This window comes from Mya arenaria, chromosome 12 (assembly GCF_026914265.1).
Source record: "Mya arenaria isolate MELC-2E11 chromosome 12, ASM2691426v1".
NCBI lineage: Eukaryota > Metazoa > Mollusca > Bivalvia > Myida > Myidae > Mya > Mya arenaria.
In genome coordinates, this window is record NC_069133.1 from 19,029,479 (window position 1) to 19,044,648 (window position 15,170).

At 34.0% G+C, this 15,170-nt stretch overlaps 1 protein-coding gene across 5 annotated transcripts in view; it reads left to right on the forward strand.

Annotated features, from left to right (window-relative positions):
* Nucleotides 1-15,170, forward strand: part of LOC128211053 (uncharacterized) — a 38,646-nt gene that overhangs the window by 15,887 nt on the left and 7,589 nt on the right. For 4 of the 5 annotated variants that reach the window (XM_052915443.1, XM_052915447.1, XM_052915446.1 and 1 more), the window contains 3 exons: nucleotides 952-1,089; nucleotides 11,062-11,199; nucleotides 14,594-14,719. In XM_052915443.1, the coding sequence (XP_052771403.1) occupies nucleotides 952-1,089; nucleotides 11,062-11,199; nucleotides 14,594-14,719 (402 nt within the window). The remainder of the gene's footprint in view (nucleotides 1-951; nucleotides 1,090-11,061; nucleotides 11,200-14,593; nucleotides 14,720-15,170) is intronic. The other variant, XM_052915445.1, reaches the window with a different exon arrangement.

The window sequence follows — 15,170 nt, forward strand, 5'->3', positions numbered from 1 at the left end:
ACAAAAAATGTTGTAACTGAACATGTTAAGTAAGGGTTGACATATTGTCACCAAACTTCGTATGTCGGAAGAGTTTATGAAACCTTAAATAAAATTGGGTTTGAGACCCCTTAGATCAAGGTCACTGTTACTAAAAATAGAAAAAAACCCAGTTGAAACTGAATATTTTTAATTATGGTTGACATAACTCGACCAGAATTTGTATATTCAAAGATAAACAGAAAGGTTACGGACAACGTTGATGGGATTGCTTTTGGAAACCTTAGGGTCAAGGTCAAGATCACTGTTACTGTAAATAGAAAAGCAGTTGAAACTATATTTTATGTTACGGTGACATATTGTGACCAAACTTGATAAATAGTTCATGGAGACCTTTTATTGGATTGCAATTTTGGCCTCAAAGGTCAAAGTCAAGGTCACTGTTACTCAGAATAGAAAATTTGTTAAAAAATAATATTTTTACTTACGCTTGACATAATGTGACTAAACTTGGTATAAAGATATAGTTTATGGAGACCTTTCGTTGCATTTGGGGATCCTTGGGTCAAAATCAAGGTCACTCTTAGTATAAATAAAATCAGTTGAAATAGAATATATTTAGTTTGGCTTGACATCTGCGTTGCATGATATGTAAGAAGTGTTTTTAATATAGACCATTCGTTGGATTGCGTTTGGGTCCCCTATGGTCAAGGTCACTGTTTCTAAAAATAGAAAATCAGTTGAAACTAAATACTTTTAGTTTTGGTTGAAATATTGTTACCAAACTTGGTATATAGATGAGTTAATCGTTACATTTCATGGGGTTGCATTAAGCGTCCCAAGGGTTGAAGTCAATGTCACTGTTTCTGAAAATAAGACAAAAAGACAGAATCTCACAACAGAGGCTGAAGTTTTGTGTCAATCGATGAAAATCTGGTTAATTTTTGCTTTTCTTGTTTACTTTACTGACAGAAACAAATTCATCTTTAGCCACTCAACCGGAAAGTTCAGGTGATGGGGAAAATAAAAATGCTGATCAAAGGTCAGATCACAAGACAACAGCAAGTTCAACAAAACAGCTAAAAATGAGAACAGTTGATGATAAACAAGGTATGAATCATTTGACCACATTTTTAGCTTATCTGTTGTTAGCTCACCTTAGGACAAAGTGCTCAGAGTGAGCTATTGTGGTAGGGTGATTGTCCGTAATCGTCTGTTGTCTGTCAGGCGTCAACATTTTACTTCAAACAACTTCTCCTCCTAAGCCACCGACACAATTTTAACCAACCTTTACAGGAATGTTCGCTGTGTGGTCCTCTTCCAGATTTCTTCAATAAAAGTGGTAAAATGCATAATTGTGGTTTCCTAATGACATTGAAAGGAAAACTTTGAAATACTCCTCAGAATCCGCCGCCCCGATTTTTTAAATAATTTCACAAAAATGTTCCTTAGGTGACCCTCTATCAAATTCTTCACCCCATGTTGACTCATAAGAAAACCTGGCCGCCAGAGGCTGGGTTACTTTTCACTATATGTCTATATGGAAAATCTTCTCTACAGAAATTATTCGCAAAACTGTTCGCGAAAATGTTCCTAAGGTGACCCTTTTCACCCCATGTTGATTCATAGAAAAACATGGTTGCAAGGGGAGGGCCTTGATTCCACTATATCTCTAAAAATATTCTTTAGAAATCCATTGACCTGATTTCAAAATATTTTCACAGAAATGTTCCTATAATTTTATGTGACCTTATATCAAATTCCTTTACCCCATTGTGATTATTGAAAAATCATGGCCGACAGGGGCGGGGCTTCTTATTACATACGTCAATATGGATTTTTTTTTTTTAAATCGCTTCATGTACAATATGCCCGATTTAAAAATATTTTCACAGAAATGTTCTTTATGTGACTCTTTTATAATATTTTTTGTAGAATCCGTCACTTATCGTCATATAATACATACTTCTATTTAACAAATTCGAACATTGCAAAAAGGCTCCCTTTCTAACATATTTCCTTAACAAGGGGAATAAAATAGTGTATTATTTGAAGATGAGTGTCAGATAATATTTATCACATGCAAAAGCCGTACCTGTTTCACCTGAATTGTTTTGAGCCGAAAACAACAAGGTATCTGTGCCACATACATTGCATGACTGTAGTTCCTGCAAGACTTCAATCCGCACTGCATTCATTGTAGGAATGGCAAACCCGCAAGAAATGGTGTAATGGAATATCCAGCAAAAAAGTCAAATATAGTCAAACTTTGTATTTACCCACTGGACGTTAGTGGCCACCTGTATTATCCGGCAACTCCAAATGTCTCCCGTACATTTAACGATATAAAGTAAATGCATTAAGTGGCCAACTACCTAAGACGGATGCAGTTAGTAATCATTGATCCTATGAAGCCATATAGACGCTAATAACTGTCACTAATCCCATTTCACTGACACTTCCACCTATTAATTCTCACACTGAGATAATCAATTAAATTGTGCGTTTACCAGTGTGTTTAAGATACCAGTTTTTCCAACATAAGGCTATAATAATATACTGAAGTTATAAACATTATGATAGCCTTGGGAAATTCCGTCATCCACTCAAATTACGAATTACATAATACGATTGCTTTACGTGTTAACACATCGAGAAGTCATGTTAACAACACGTTCGGTAATATTTAGGTCAGAGTTGATAGATTCTTGAATATACATGATTTATGACAAAGTAAAAGAGCGTTTACCGGCTAACAACATCGGTTATGATTGATGTACAGTTTGGATTGTCAATTGAAGCGACGAAATGAGTTAGATTTTTATTTCAATATTCAAGTGCACATATTTCTTGTTTTGAAGAATAAACTCGTAGTACACACTGTGTTTCTTTTTTTTTTTTGATCATGGATGACAGTAAGGCAAATCGCAAATGTTGTACTCTCAGAAACCATTTAGGTGTATAAAATTATTAGAAAAGTATGAATGATTGAAAATGATTAATTTCTTATGAATGATTGCGTATGAACGATTAATATTTGTTTTTATGCTGTAAGTAGTAAGGCGCGCATTTAATAGTAATTTCGTTGTCCAACTGCAGTTATGCAGCATCAATGCAAGTAATATATAGCGGTATTATCTGCAATCGAGTAGTTAGTTGTTCGTAAAGAAATGAAACTGACAACATACGTTTGTATAGAATAATAATGATATTGCGATGTCGCATATCATTGGTTAAATGACGTGACGTTAATCAAATCAGAGCACAATATTAAAAAAAACACAATGATTTCATAACACGTACACGTGGCTATAGAAATAAACAATATATTTGTGTTTTAAGGCATTTTGATTGTATAGAAGGACAATCCCTATGCCTTGAGGAATATCAAGGAATTAAATGTAAAGAAAATGATTGAATGATGGAAAATGTAGGATTAATCACATTTTCCCTTGAGTTAATGCTGTATTACTCTGCATGAGATAACTTAACGGTAATCTTCTCGCCGAACTGCCAATACTCATAAACGCAAGAAGGTTATTTTCATTTGTGAAGGAATGAATACTAATGAAATGGAGCAATATTTTCTTAAAATAGGACAATCATTGTTATTTTTGTTGCCGTAAAGAATATTTTTTTGGTCCATAATCTAAAAACAGCGGTCATTTTTAAAAAAAATACTCCCAATTTTTGCCAACAAATTACACTCGAAATCTCTGAAGTTCAATCCAAAAATTTATTAAACCCTTTTTTATTTTCAATGAAAACACACCGATTTCATTACATGATCTGGTCATTACTTAATGCGGTCTGCACAAAATATTTTGCAGATGTTCCAATAATCATCGGCATTTCACGTTAAATTTATGTTGATTTCATTCTCCCATTTAGTTAAAGTTTTCATGGACAGTTTACTTCACTTTGGCTTCTCTGTGAGATTAGATCGATTTTCGCCAACAACAGTTGTCGATTTTAAAATGTCCAAGTAAAAACAAAACTTCTGATTGTTTTTGCTTGTTATAGACTGTGCCTCAAAAACAATACAATTTTACCCAAATACTGTGTTATGCCTTATATCTAAACGAAATACAAGTCTGCAGGGTGAGTTTAATGTTATATGCTCATTATATTTGTGTTCAGGAGAAAAAGAAAGTTGATAAATTGAAAGTGCGTTATTTTCCGAGATTTTGCACTCAGAAACTTTTGCAAGTACTTTTAAACTCAACTAGCATTTTCGATTTTCACTCAGATTTTGCGAGTGTTAAATTTGAGCCCTGCTGAAAATCATATTTCAGTAGCATCCTGCAATATATATATATTCAATAATTATCGCCTGCCAGCCGAAATGAACGGTTCAAATGGTAATTGGGTCAGTTCAAATTTGGAAAAAAAAGATAATATTAAGTAGAATATGTAGGAGCTGGTTAGTTTACTTTTTGAGACGGCTCAAACAAAACTTATTAAGAACCCTGTATAGAAGTTCTGTGTTATTGCTAAGTTGCTAATATAATTCGCATTTATGTAATGCTAACATTAAAGAGCAAACAGAATTTGCGAATAGATTTACAAGTTGACAATACAGAAAAATGACTTAAACTTAGAGGTCGTCTTCATCAGTTTTATTCAAAAAATGCTATCATCTTGAAGCCACGGCCACAAACGATTGACAAACGACATGAAACAACATCCTTAAGGAATGAAGAAAAAATATACCGGTACTTACCATAAAATCAAATCATCCAAACCCTTATATACAATTGTATATGTAAGTCGGTTAAACAAAATACTTAATCATTTTAACAACGTACGTAAGTGAATTTTATAAGATACGAATAATATTAAATAAATATGAGCCTAGTGAAAGAATGTTCAATTTATTCGAATTTGGATGAAATGCTTGTGAAAAACCTGGTCTTTCAAGTGCATATATGGTTTGGAGGCCCCTCCTAAATGAAACAAATGTTGAATTAAGACTTCATACGTTTGTGAAAAAGGGATGAAACTTACTACGTCAGACTGTATTGTTGTCCACCACATGTTGATTATCTGTTTAACCTGAGCTACAGAGGCAACTTGCCGCGACGACTCATTGGAAAATTTCAAGTCCACCGTGGTGCTGAACCACAACCATGTTGACATATTACATGTGCTCCATATGCTCTGAACGATAATGAAAATATCAGCACTGTATGAATCTCAACATTTGTTATTTGAAATATTATCGTGATTTTCAATAACCCGATATTGATGACAGACTATCTGAAAAATTGTGTAATGGAAGTTAAATTCTCTAATTTCATTCACTTAATCCTTCAATCATTAATTAAATAAACAGTCCAGTACAGCATTTTGACTCAACATACAGTCACTAGTGAAAAGTGTTAAAATATGAATGGGAAATTAAAACTAAAATCATAAATTTCAGTTAAACAAGACAAGAAATAATCAGACACCAATTTCCGAATACATAAAATGGCGTCCAGTTTTGTCTTGATCTAATTTCATTGTAGGATGAAATGTGGATGAATACATTAAAATCTTATTTCATAAATATTTGGTGTATTCAGCGATATTTTGTGAACTTGTCAGTAGCAATAATAGTTTAAATGACAAAAACAAGTTTGCTTCATACTGTTTTTCACCGTAATGAAACATACTTCCCGATGAAATATAGAAGTCATTATGAATTGAATGGGGGTGACATACTCTTTTTGCCCTGTCCTTCATTCATTCAGTGAGTGAGTGAGTGAGTGAGTGAGTGAATCAGTGAGTGAGTCAGTCAGTGAGTCAGTGAGTCAGTGAGTCAGTCAGTGAGTCAGTGAGTCAGTCCGTCAGAAAGTAAGTATGTCAGTCAGTCAGTCAGTCAGTCAGTCAGTCAGTCAGTCAGTCAGTCAGTCAGTCAGTCAGTCAGTCAGTCAGTCAGTCAGTCAGTCAGTCAGTCTGTCTGTCTGTCTGTACGTCACACTTTATTTCCGCTCAATAACTTGAGAACGCTAATACAGGAACATCATTGGTTGGTCATGGCCTGTATATGACCCCAATTAATATTGAGATCAGAAGGTCAGATGTCAGGTTTGCGGTGATCTTGAGGTGCAAAAGAATGGTTTCTGCTCAATAAATGAAGATCATTTAAGATCTGGGAACTTCATAATTGGTATGCAAATTGTTCATTACCGAAAACTGACCCCTTATGGTTTTGAGATCAGTATGTCCAAGGTCAAAGTCACAGTGACTTTCAGGTAAAAAACGATATGTTGGCGGTTTCCTTAACGTGTAAAATGGTTTCAGCCCAACTACTTAAGAATACTGGCACCCAGGAACTTAAAACATAATATGCCAAATGATTTTTATTAGTAGAAGACTCCTATTGATTTTGGCATCAGTAGGTTAAAGGTCCAGGTCCGGGTGACCTTGAAGTGAATGAAACGGGTTCCTTGCACCACGGAACTCAATTCTTGGTATACAAGTTTGTCATGGCATGCTAATGAGCCGTAATGATTTTGAGATCAGTAAAACAAAATGGTACTTCTTACAGCCATTCATCACATTAAATCTACTGATAGGATCACTGATCGTATGCAATATATGTTAACTATTAAATATGATTGAAGAGGCCAAACTTCAATGTCACTGTAGGTTCGTCTCTTGAATCAACTTACAAATTTCATTTCCATCTTTAATTATTTCTCAAGTACGACAATTGAATTGGCGTGCGGCGTCCAATATGTTGTCTACTAAATTGCTGTAGAATCCTTTGGCCAATCATCACCAAATTAGGTCTGAATGTGTATGGTCATAATATGTTGGACAAGTCAATGTGTCAGATAAGCAGCATATTTGAGTAATAGTGCAAATCAAATCACATACTCAATTAAATGATTGTTTACACAATCATTTAAATGATTAAAATGAAGTATAATAGTTTTGCCTGCAGTGAACGGGTTTCAGGCGGTCGTGCGGCGTCCAATATGTTGTCTGCTTAGTTACTGTAGAAGCCTTTGTGCAATCATCACTCAATTTGCTCTGAATGTGTAATGGGATAATATCATAGACAGGTTTGATATCCAGTCATATCGCTCTAGTCACTTCAGAGTAATTGCCCATTCATTAGAGCATTTACTGATTTTTTTCTTGTCCGATCAATAACTACAGAATCCCTTGGCCAATCATCACCAAAGTTATCAACCAAAATATAGAAATGAACTAAAGTTGGTCTTGTCCGATCGATATTTTCAAAATGCGTTGTCCAATAATACTCAATTTGATCGGAATGTATATGGGCATAATATCTTGGACAAGGTCCATAGCAGTAATCTTACTTAAGTCACTCAAGAGTTATCACCCTTTAATCATAGAAATTACTTTAATTTGGTCTTTTCCGATCAATAACTGTTTAATCATCAACAAATATGGTCAGAATGTGCATACTATCTCAGACAAGTTCGATAACCAGCCTTTTGTCTTGAGTAATTCGGGAGTTATTGCCCCTTAATTATTGAAGTGTCCAATTATCACCAAAGGTTAGAATTAGTATGGGCATAATATCTTGGACAATTTTGATAACCAGCCATATCGCTTCAGTCATTCGAGAGTTATCGCCCTTTTATTATAGAAATAACCAAAAAATAACCAACCTTAAGTGACTTCGAGACTTGTCGCCCTTTAATTTGACCTTCATTTCCAGATTAGGTTAAGCGTATTCAATATAATAAAACAACAACTAATTATTCAGCTGTAAACAACATCAACAACTGTCAGGACAGGACTTATTATAGTTTCACTTGTTGCATATGGGCAGGCAGCATCCAGTAGGTTATCCAATCAATTACTTCAATGACAAGCATTTCTTCAATCAACACCAAATTTGGTGAGCATGTTTATGGGCATAATACCTTAAACAAGTTTGATAAGTTGCCAAATCACATTAGTCACATAAGAGTTAAACTATAGAAATTATCCAAAATTGGTCTTGTCCGATCAATAATTGTTCAAGCGTTTGTCCAATCAGCATCAAATATGGTCAGAATGTCTATGGGCATAATTCTTCGAACGAGTCCGATAAGTAGCGAAATCACTGAATTCACCCAAGAATTGTTGTCCTTTAATTATAGAAAAAGATGTATAGATGTTATCATATATTACTTCATGCCACTCACTAAAGAAAATCGTCCAATATTATTACTTGTTTGCTTTAAAGGGGCTGTACTCCGTATGATAAAATAGCGAAAAAACAAGAACATTGCCGAAAACTGACATAAACTTGGCATCGATGTGTACAATGCATTGAAACTTGCTAACTGAAGTACAACATAGTTTATAATGTATTAAGGTTTAGCAGTTATTTCGTATTTTTCCATTACAAAGATTACTGGGTTTGTCTACCAGGTAGAATTCATTCCTTATGCGTGATTGGCTAGTCGGTGTTATCACGTGATAATACCGAGGTAGGTGTATAGCTTAATTATGTCACCCAGGTAGACTAAGCCGTCGTAGCTCAGTGGACACGACACTGGACTGCAATGTTGGCGACACGGATTCGAACCCGGTCTCCGACACATTATTTTTTACAATTTGGTACTTTTTTTACAATTATGATATCAAAGCGAAACACATTCTATAAGATAATTTTCTTGAGTTTCGTTCCAGAAAACATCTATTTTTGGTGCCAATCTGGTGTACAGTCCCTTTAAACAAATAGCTGGCCAAGATCGAGGACGAAACGGTCTAGGTCATGGTAAACATTTTTTTTAAAGATTTATATGGCAATAACGAGAGATTGAAATGATATTTGTCTTTCCATTGATCGGCTGAGGACCCGTGGAAGTGTTTTGGCTTCAAAGTCAAACGTCAATGTCTTTCAATTTTAGCTGACTATTTGAAGAATAAGTAGAGCTATACTACTAACACTGTTGGCGTCACACCTTGGTTAAGGCTTTGCATATAGGAATGTATAATCTCTCAGTCATTATCTCAGCATATACATCATTGAAACTTTAGTGTGTTCCTAATTATCCAACCTACTTAATAAATGAAGTAAGATAACACTACCTCGGTATTTAAAATATGATTTGAATCATGGGCCTTTAATATTCAACTTAGAAATTATGGTTATGGTTAAGTATTTGCTTGTTAGCACACATTGATTAATATATCAGCAACTACTTAATTTATTGCATTGAGACTTTAAACAGCAGCTCTCATCCATCCAACCTACTAATAACTATGCTAGATAACTCTTTTTGCATATATGGCAAAATCATGGCCCTTCGCTATTCAAATAAAAAATATGATTAAGATTGTGCATGTTACCACGTTAATGTCAAAATTTCAGCAAATATATCATGCATACTTTGAAACTTAAGACATGTAGTCCCAACTATCCAACCTAGTTATTTAATGAAGAAATATACTCTTTCTCCCACCTGAGATAAGTAGATTCGAAATGTGGCCATGCTGGAAATTCTTATCTAGCTCACGGGCTAAGATAAAACAAGTACCCGTATGAAACTTCTTTTTTATTGTCATCACACAATTACCTCCCTGGTTGAAGACTGTCATATGTAGCATCACCGCAACCTTGTCTAGTGGCAATATATAAAATTCTTATTAATTGCTTCTCGCTTCAAATTGCACAATAAAAAAGCTGTCGAGCTCAATTCAGGAAATAATGCTACACTCTCCACAGAACTATTTAAAGATCGATTTGAATAATTACATAATCTTAATCGCTGTGCGCATATCCATGTCAACCACGAATTATCACATATCATTATGAATGAATGAATGAATGAATGAATGTAAATATTTGTATAGCGCATTATAAAACAAGTCTCTAAGCGAATTAAAAGGTTAAAAAGTCCACATTATTTCACTGATACGCCAATTTAAATAGGTGAGTTTTTAAAGCCTTTTTGAAAACTGTCAGGGAGTCAATGTGTTTAATTTCTACTGGCAGGCTGTTCCAAAGATTGGCTGCACAGTTATCAAATCTCTTTTCACCATATGTTTTAGTTTTTGTACGTGGAACAATATTATGCACAATATTTTCACTATTCTCAAAACAGTTCCATTGAAAAATGTTATTTTTACTTATTGTGTTTAATTGAGGAGTGAAAAGAAGCATCTATTATAGCCGCTCGTGTAATATAGGTTCATTCCAATCCTCGCGCAGGGTGTACTGCGGAAATTGGGTAAACCTTGTTCCCACAAAACACCCTACACTCGAGTTGGGATAAACCTATCTTATACCCTTAGCCATGGAATATGCTTATCATCTTTCATATAATGCAAATTATTGCCTTTATGATTGGATTTATGCATTTAGAATTATTTCTCAGCAACTACATGATGTATTGAATTGAGACTTTATACAGCAGTTCTTAACGACCAAACACACTTGAATAATTGACTTAGATAACATTATGCATAAAATGCAAATTTTGCCCAGGATGTGCTTTTCTCATCGCCCACCGTCCGGCTATCAGCGTCCTTCAACAATTGCTTCAACTGACATCTCCTCCTAAACCACTTGGCCAATTAAAATGAAACCTCATTGAATGTTCCTTGGATGGTGCCCTTTCAAAAAAGTTCAACGAAATGAATTCCATACAGAACTTTGGTTGGTGCAAGGAAACACTTAAATAATTGTCTTGACAAACATCATGAGGCCTAGGCCTTAGATATTTGGTTTGTACATTGTGTAGCTGTCCTCTACATAGCTTGTTCAAATTCTGCCCCTTCAAAACTGGCCACGTCCCGGGGTCACTAGTTTCTCGGATTCTTATACAGGGAAATCTTTGAAAATCTTTATGTCTGAAAGCGCTAGGACTTTGACCTTTTGACCTACTTTCTTATTTTTGAAATTTTAGCAATTAGATTTAAAACATAGTCATGGTGACATACACAATATAAAGTTTATAAACATATAAAGGGTGAAAGCGAAAAGGTTCTATCTTCTTCTTTATTTAATGTCACCTTTTCGCATTCACCCCTGTAAGTGACTGTTGCCAATAAACATTGAACTTGAACTTAGTCTAAAGTATCATAAAAAGCTGTCAATTTCATTGTTTACTTTATTGGCAGGAACAAATCCAGCTTCTGATCTTCAAGCCACTCAACAAAACAGTTCAGGTGGTGAAGGAAATAGAAATGCTAAGCCAATATTAGATGCCAAGATGACAGCAAGTTCAGCTGATAGTTCAACAGTTGATAATAAAGAAGGTATGATAAAAAGACCAAATATACTTAACAAAGCTACCAAGCCTGGGGAATTTCTAGATGAATCCAAAAGGAAGACACAAAGCAATGTGCCCTTTCTAGAAAAACTCAAACTGACTATTCTCTTCATATGAGATATTCAGAAAAACCATGACAATGTCAAAACATACTGTTGTTGCTGTATTATTTTTAAAAAAACAAATCAAATGTTTTGGTTTAAGTTGATCATTTGTTTGTTGGATTTGCCGCATGTAAAAATCGAAAATCTAACAAAACAAATACGCCTGCACATTTTTTTTGGTTATGCAAAATTCTTTTTTTTTCTGAATTCCCCCATATTTCTTTCTTGAATTTGCTTAACCTAGGTTTGAACCTGCAAAGTCGACTTCGCATTTTTAATGAAGATATTTCAATTCTATACATTTTTCGCGAGCAAACTTTCAGAAAATATTTGTCCTCGTGTCGGGACGAAATACAGTTTGGGTAACCGCAAAATAGCTTATGTTTATTTACAGTTTTTTTTCGAACGGGATTTTTTTGCAGGACACAATATTGTTTTTCTTATTCCTGTTTAAGAAAAACAATATTGTGTCCTGCAAAATATTCCCGATCGAAAACTTTTTAATTCATTTTCAAATTTTCTAATGGAGACGTTCTACGTTGAAACTAATGTCATAGTAAATGGATTATAGTCATCAGTAAACAACAGCAGTTTTGCAGCATCGAAGAAAAAAGAATGGGTTTTTAAAGCTGCACTCTCACAGATTGAACGTTTTGACAACTCTTTCATTTTGTGTCTTGGAACGAGCCAATTTTTACGAAAATCCATGGAAACCAGTTATAGAAGACTGCTGACAAAAAAATACATTGCAGATTTTTATATTTAATTTAAAGTAACGGTTTAAGCTATAACACATTAACTTTCGAACAGAAATATAACAATCTCCGATCTGATTTTTTGTCAGCAATCTTTTATCATTGGTTTGCAGATATTTACGCAAATATTTGCTCTTTCGAAGATAAAAAATTAAAAAAAGTTGTAAAAATGGTAAATCTGTGATAGTGCAGCTTTAAAGTATCACAATGTATTGTACTCAAAATGCGGTGATAAAAAATAACTATTTGAATTAAATGAGAAATTACACTACGACGAATTTCTAATTGGCCACCTAGTTTTTATCATTTTTTAGGAAAATGTTCGGAGAAAAATACAAATAACCAAATATAAGTTTAAAACGATTTATTTTTAATACGTAAAACAAAACTTCATTGAAATTTGATCACGAGAACAAACTTAACAGAGAGGATTAACATTGACACCTTTAAAACAAAAACTGCACGTCATATTTGATTTTGTTTTAGTTAAGGAATGAATTGCGGGGTTGATGTCATTATCGGGGTATGAACACAATCTGGGTTGGTCAAAGTGTGTGGAGTTCATTATTTCATTCAATAATTGTTAAAAAATACTTCATTTCATTTAAGAAAACTTTTCAGTAATCCTTTTCTACCCATTCTGTTAATAGAACGATCCGACTGTAACTGAAAAACATTTGATTTATTTTCAAATGACGTCACAATAACGCGGGAAAAGATCAACCACATGAAACCACTTTTAAACGTAAAATTAAAACACTTATGGCAACAATACATTTAAAGTATAATAAATAAACACTTTCTGAAATTTTGATACGGGGACCTGCTGACACAACACAAACAAAAACAAGATCAATAGTTTCCATGTATATTGTTATGCGATGAATTGCAATCCGAACATATCTGAAGATGTTGCCTGTGCCAGCATCATACCGCGATTGGCAAGGATATGAGGTAGAAGAACCGGCCGAATGACGTAATTTTGATACTTCATCGCGTTCAAGTTTCCTTGAATTGGTACTATTAGAGTTTTCGTGTGCATGGGTACTTTAGCGCACAGCATAATGAAACCGAGGCGTAACACATGTACCTGTCTGTTTGGGTGTCGGCACGATTCATTCCGTCGGTTTGAGCGCGTTCTGAAATGCTCATTCTCGCCATATTTAATGTTTTTCATAAAAGACATTCCAAGAAGAATACATTTCTACCATATACGACAACTGCCATGCCATGCACGAATAACTCGAGCACAAAGGCTTTCATCGCACCAACCGTTCCGCATGGATGATTTTGTCATTAAATACGTGTTTTCTTTGTGGAAATCGATAGATAAGTGTGTTAAAGACAAATATAACCAAGAATTATATTTATTGATTGAATATGTCGCATAACATCATATTTTACATCGTGGCCAATTAGAAATTCGTCGAAATGTAGATGTTGAGTGCTAAACTTATCTTCAAATACACGGACACACAAGAAACAACCATTTTAAACCTGTTTTCGTGAGGGTTCATTTAAATTCTAAAATACAATTTTCAGTATTCAATACTCATTAAATAAGTGTTATAAACAGATAAAAAAAGTAGAACAAGCTTGTAAATGTTTTAGAAATAGTCTTTATTTTCACATATAATATTTAACATCAGTAAAGACAGACAATTAAATATTTTATGTGCTAAATGACCGTGTTAACTTTTATTTCCCCCAATATTTGGTCTTATAACACTATTCCCTTAATTGACAAGGCAAAGGCAGTAAAATTATTTTGAAAAAAAATACTGGTCGATTAGTATTCAAGTTTATAGTACATATGGGCATTGAAGCATTGTCAGCAGTCATGTTATTCTTTTCAATGCCAGGTCATGAAAAGGGGACATTGTTATTCCACCAACTTAAAATTATGTCTGGTGTCACATTTGCAGATCTGATTGATACTGCATCGATACTATTGTCAAACAATTCAACAATGTCATTATTATTTTTTTTTAAATGTTATCTGTGTTATTAACATATTCCATCTTTTGTCATTTCAAAGTCACATCACTTTTTATCATTGGCTTCAAGTGGATCAAATTTAGATCCGACCCGATACTTTTGAAAAAGTTCAAATGATTAATTACTCTTACTAAGTCTAAAATGCTTATTGTGATAGTAAGTTAGTATGCTGTCTTTACAATATATGCATGATAAAATTGCTGAGGCAAAGAAAGCAGTCGTCTCGATATTGCCATTTGTTCAATTATGAGACAGATTTTCCTATGATACAATCAAAACCTGATCATTTTCAACTGAGAACCTTTACTTGCAATTAAAAAACATTTCTTTACATAATCGTATGATGTATTTGATAAGAAATATACAATTTTTGCTTTTTCACTTTCTCTGATTTGCCTTAAATTAAAAAAGGTAGTTTTTTATTCGCTCCCTTGCTCCTATTTTTCTTGGAAAATCTGTAGAACAACGATTCAACTGATTGTTGCCTAATGCAAACAAACAAATCATTTTTCTGTTATTCCAGCCATTCACCCACAAAGTTCAGGTGATGAAAGAAATGTTGAACAAAGACCACATCCAAAGACCACAGCAGAATCAGCTTATAGTTCAACAAAACAGCCAGAAATGAGCCTAGTTGCTGATAAAGAAGGTAGGCAGGTTTTACTTTATCTGTTTTTTTGAAGAAAAAAATATTGAGGTATTGTCACAGTATTGGTGTTGTTGGTGCTGTCATTAGTTGCTTTAAAGTGCAAAATCTGAAACCTTGGCCATTACTGTTAAAGGTGTTTAAACAAACTTGACACACGTGTTGCTAGAGAGAATATGAGTGTAAATAGTAAGGCCCGTTATTCTGGCTTGAATAATTGTTAACAACAACAGACAAGCCTTGGCATTTCCTACGCTGTTTTATATACTTGGTTACCCTAGAGTTCGACAGCGATTAAGATAGACATTTCAAATGATAATCATTCATTGTATACAAACTTCACAATCAAAAACTATCTAACAGATCCATTGGTATTAAATAGACTTCACCCATTTAATTTTATTTTCCTCTAGGTTTCTTTTGTTATGAGTACATGTTTAGCTTACCTTTCTTT